The 5,000-nt window shown below is 47.3% G+C and overlaps 1 protein-coding gene across 4 annotated transcripts in view; it reads right to left on the reverse strand.

Moving 5' to 3' along the window:
• Window positions 1–5,000, reverse strand: part of LOC143299784 (dystroglycan 1-like) — a 177,336-nt gene that overhangs the window by 34,405 nt on the left and 137,931 nt on the right. For all 4 annotated transcript variants that reach the window (XM_076613195.1, XM_076613196.1, XM_076613197.1 and 1 more), the window contains one exon: window positions 966–1,682. In XM_076613195.1, the coding sequence (XP_076469310.1) occupies window positions 966–1,196 (231 nt within the window). In that variant the 5' untranslated portion in view covers window positions 1,197–1,682. The remainder of the gene's footprint in view (window positions 1–965; window positions 1,683–5,000) is intronic.

A 5,000-nucleotide genomic window follows, 5' to 3' on the forward strand; every position in this document is an offset into this window, starting at 1 on the left:
ACGACACATGGAAGCTATAATAATGAGATTTTTTTTTTTTTTTTTTTGGATTTTTTTTAAATGTCTGGTTGCCCAAGACAAAGCCGGCTAGCCTTCGTCACTACAGAACACTGAGACAGAGAGATCCGTTTCGCTTGGAAACTTCGTGGAAAGAACTACACTGTACAATATATGTATGTCCTTCCTTCCTCATTCTCCTCCTCTTCCTCCTGCTGCTGCTGCTTCTCCTCCTCCTCCTTCTTCTTCTTCCTCGTCCTTCTCATTTAATTCAACGTCTTTTCAATGTCAGTGATTTCAGACGAGAAAACACTTCCTTCCACAACAAATGTCCGGGTATCGAATCACACAGACCCGGAAGATGCAGAACCCTGCAGTGCATGCAGTGTGGGTTCAGTTGGGGGGGATCAAGAATTTGAAGCACCACTGTAGCTTAAGACAAAGCGGATGACAATGCTTGCACTGCGTGGAGGTGGGGTGGGAGGGAGGGAGGGAGAGAGAGAGAGGGGGGGAGGGAGGGAGGGAGGGAGGGAGGGAGAGAGAGAGAGAAAGAGAAAGACAGGCAGACAGACAGAGACAAAGAGAGCGACTGACACACAATACGTGCACGGCACACACACATACTTTAACCACACCTACATACAACCTCACCTACATACACAACACATGGTTACATACACACACACACGCGCGCGCGCGCGCACACACACACACACTACACACCTCGCCGTACACACAAAACACGCACACTAAACCCACACAATACACACCTTTACACAAACCCCCCCCCAACCCTTCCCCGCTTACACCCACATTCACCCGCCCACCACCACCACCACCACTTACAACAAACATCAACAACACCACCACACAATAAAAAAAAAAAAAATTAAAAGGAATCGATAGATGAAAAAAACAACAAAAAACAGAATGAATATACAAACAAAGAGACAAACCCACACACTCACCTCATACTTGGCCACGGTGCCCTGGAAAGCGTCCCCGGGGATGTGGTAGCGGAACAGACGGCCCACAGAGGCCGTGGTGTCGGCGATCCCCCACAGCAGGGTGATCCCCCCTTTCCCCCCACCACCACCACCACCCTCCTCCTCCTCCGCTCCCCAGCTCACGTGCACCACCGTCACCATCATCGTCACCGTCACCATCACACACCATGTCCTGGGTAACACTGCCATCATCCTCTTCTTCTGGTACTGCTACTGCTGCTGCTGGAGACTCTCGCTGTCTCTGTCTCTCTCTGTCTGTCTGTCTGTCTGTCTCTCTTTCTCTCTCTGCAGTGTCTCTTGGTTGTGGGCAAGATACCCTCGACTTAAAAACTGGTCAACGTGTATTGTTTTCTTTCGGGGTCGAGAAGAAGAGGTAAGGGTGAAAGTTACAAATAAACTCAATCCCTCACAAAAAGATTCTATATATATATATTTTTTTTTTAATTTAGAACTGATGCTGGTTTACATTCAGTTGGAGGGATGGATGTCAGAAGACTGTATATATTATATCATCAGCATCACTTGACTGGGAGGTTCACCGAGTCGTGTGAGGTTAGGTCCCAAGATGAAGAAGACAAGAGCGCTCCTGGGAAAGGCTCAGAGACTGGGTAACTCCTCCTGTGTGATAATCCTTGTGAAGATGATCGTCTTGCTTGTCTCCACTCACTTTCTCACTGCCTGCAACAAAACAAAGCAAACAAGACGCGCTGTCAGTTGAGGGAGAGAAATCATTTAGGACGGTCCACGTCGTTATTTCGGAAACGAGGAACATAATAATTGATTATTATCTGACGGACAAGATTTGAAAACCTTTTCCACCAACATTTCTCTCTCTCTCTCTCTCTCTCTCTCTCTCTCACACACACACACACACACACACACACAATAATGTCACATTAGAAAACGAGGAACATCATTATTATTTCACGAACAGAGTAGCATTTTTCTACAAACACTCTTCCTCTCTGGTCTCTCTTAAGTTACCCCTCTCTCTCTCTCCCCTCCACCTCTCCCCTCTAGTCCCCCCCCTCTCTCTCTCCCTCTCTCTCTCTGTCTTTAGTAAGTTACTGAGCTGCTGCTGGTACTTTCTGTGGCTCCTCAACTGCAGGTGTAATCATGTCAAAATCATAGACTCATAAACTAGCTATCAAGCTAGAATTTCGACTATGTCTTGTTAATGATGCGACAACCAATTCCTTCAAAGCAAGCAGAAACTATTTCAAAACATCAACAAAGACGTATAGTGCTGAGCAGACAGACAAAGAGACAGACAGAAAGACAGACAGATGCATACATGTATAAATACACACATACGTACATACATGCGCTCGTGGAATAGCATGCAAGACACAGGAGACAAGAGGGAAGAGGGGGAGGGAGGGAGGGAGGGAGAGAGAGGAGAAGGAGGAGACAGAAACATACAGACACAGAGAAAGAGAGAGAGAGAGAGGGAGACAGAAACAGAGAGAGACACAGAGACAGAGAGAGAGAGAGGGGGTGGGGGGTGGGGGGTGGGGGGGAAGAGAAGAAGGCAAAAGGGAGAAAGAAAGATCGTTGCCTAAGTGCCGGCGGCGTGCACTGAGCCAAGCGCACGCATGCACACGTGCGTTGCGCGTGTTTTATCACTCGATCTTTTCCACCATCCTCTCCTCTACCCATGACAAAGCAAACCCCACACTGACTCTTCCTGCACAAAGACAATACCCTTCCTTCCAGTTCCACTGCTCAGTCGAAAGACAGGCAGACAGACAGACAGAAAGACAGCTGCACGCAGAAGTCCCTACGTATACATGATTGTACGGTTTACTGTAAGAAACAGACGGGTTAACCGGTTCTGTGGACAAGCTTGCAATACGAGCAAGCAGGCAGAAGAGCCAACTGCACCGGCACATGTGTTGCCAGCTATACATACGTGTGGGCTTCTAGACAATACTGCATGGAAGTCAGAGAAAAGAAGGTGGGGGGTGGGAGAGAGAGAGAGAGAGAGAGAGAGAGAGAGAGAGAGAGAGAGAGAGGGGGGGGCACAAAGAGACACAGAGAGAGAGACAGAGAATGTGTGTGTGTGTGTGTGTGTGTGTGTGTGTGAGAGAGAGAGAGAGAGAGAGAGAGAGAAAGGAGAGAGAGAGAGGGGGGGCACAGAGAGACAGAGAGAGACAGACAGCGAATGTGTGTGTGTGTGTGTGTGTGTGTGTGTGTGTGTGTGTGTGTGTGTGTGATGACCCGTTATGAAGGGGTATGTGAACACAATATAACAAATACATGAATAAATAAATAAATACGAGAGAGAGAGAGAGAGAAAGAGAGAGAGAGAAAGAGATGAGAAGAGACAAGCGGGGGGGGGGTTGGGGGGTGGGGGGGGTAGAGGGAACTAGAATAATGGACTGTCAGGCAGCCCATAATGTACTGCATTGCTGCTGTTGCTGCTGCTGATTACTGCAGACTTGCGCATACATGTACACATGGAGAGAAGCTGGGCAAGGTTGTATATGTATAAGAGATCCTACCAGCCTGCAGTGGAAACTCTCACAGAAAGAAACAAGTCTTCGATAAGAAGAGTGGAATCATTGAATGCATTGGGGTTGGCTAGTTTTCAGTTACAAACTTTGTCAAATTTTGTCTATGGCCCGGGACAACTAATGGAGGAGGAGGAGGAGAAGAAGAAGAAGGAGAAGCAAGAGGAGGAGAACAACAACAATAACAAAAACATTCTGCAATTTGAAACCAACCGCAATAACTTAAACCACACGACATTAACATACCCTTGTAACAACCGGTTGTCCACCACTACTACACATACGCAAACAAAATGACGCAGTTCATTGTTAATTAAGGGGGGGAGGAAATCCATCCATACATACTGACCTCTCAGTAACCATTGACAGCATCCAAGTGACCTCCACTAACAAACAGCAAGCTACTGATAATCAAAGAGTGTGTAGCGGTCCTGTGCACACAAGACACTGACTAACACCCTGCCTGCACTGAGGAGCTGAGATAATATATACAAGTGTCTTTGCTATGTGCTATCATCACCGCCCCATGTACCAACAGCACTCTCTCACCCCCATCATGCCCCACCCAAAATCTCTCTCTCTCTCTCTCCAACATAGGCAGTTCAGTAGAGATCGTCATGTAGAACTGACACAACTGTTAAAAAAAATCAAACAAACAAACAAACAAAAAACCAAACAAACAAACAAAAACAACAACAACCCCAAAACAACTAAGATGTGAACGTACCCAGAGATGTTGCTGTGTACATGTTCTATGCGCCCACAAAAATGGGGAGAACTCTTTGAAGCGGGATTTGAAGTTTGGGCAAATAACCCTTTATTTCTCATTCTGACAAGTGATAAGGGTTGTGTTCGAAACTTTTAGTTATCATTTCATTCATTTGCTCACTGTCTTTTCTCTCTGCGATTTAGTGTGTGTGCACGTGCATCAGTCTCAAATGTGTACAGGTCAGAGGTCTAACATAAAAATATTCGAGTCCTTGAGTCTCTCTCTCTCTCTCTATCTACTTCTTCTTCTACTTCTCCTCCTCTTCCACCACCTCCTCCTCCTCTCTCTCTCTCTGCCCCCTCTCTCTCTCTTTTCTACTTCTCCTCCTCTTCCACCTCCTCCTCTCCCCTCTCCCATCTACTTCTCCTCCTCTTCCACCTCCTCCTCCTCCTCTCTCTCCCCCCTCTCTATTCTATTTCTCCTCTTCCACTTCCTCCTCCTCCTCTCTCCCTCCCCCCCTCTCTCTTTTCTACTTCTCCTCCTCTTCCACCTCCTCCTCCTCTCTCTCCCCCTCTCTCTCTCTTCTCCTCCTCTCTCTCTCTTCTATTTCTCCTCTTCCACTTCCTCCTCCTTCTCTCTCTCTCCCACCCCTCTCTTCTTCTACTTCTCCTCCTCTTCCACCTCCTCCTACTCTCTCTCTCTCTCTCCCTCTTCTTCTACTTCTCCTCTACCTCCTTCTCTCTCTCTCCCCCTCTCTCTTCTTCTACTTCTCCT

Source organism: Babylonia areolata, chromosome 25 (genome assembly GCF_041734735.1).
Source record: "Babylonia areolata isolate BAREFJ2019XMU chromosome 25, ASM4173473v1, whole genome shotgun sequence".
In the NCBI taxonomy this organism is placed as follows: domain Eukaryota; kingdom Metazoa; phylum Mollusca; class Gastropoda; order Neogastropoda; family Buccinidae; genus Babylonia; species Babylonia areolata.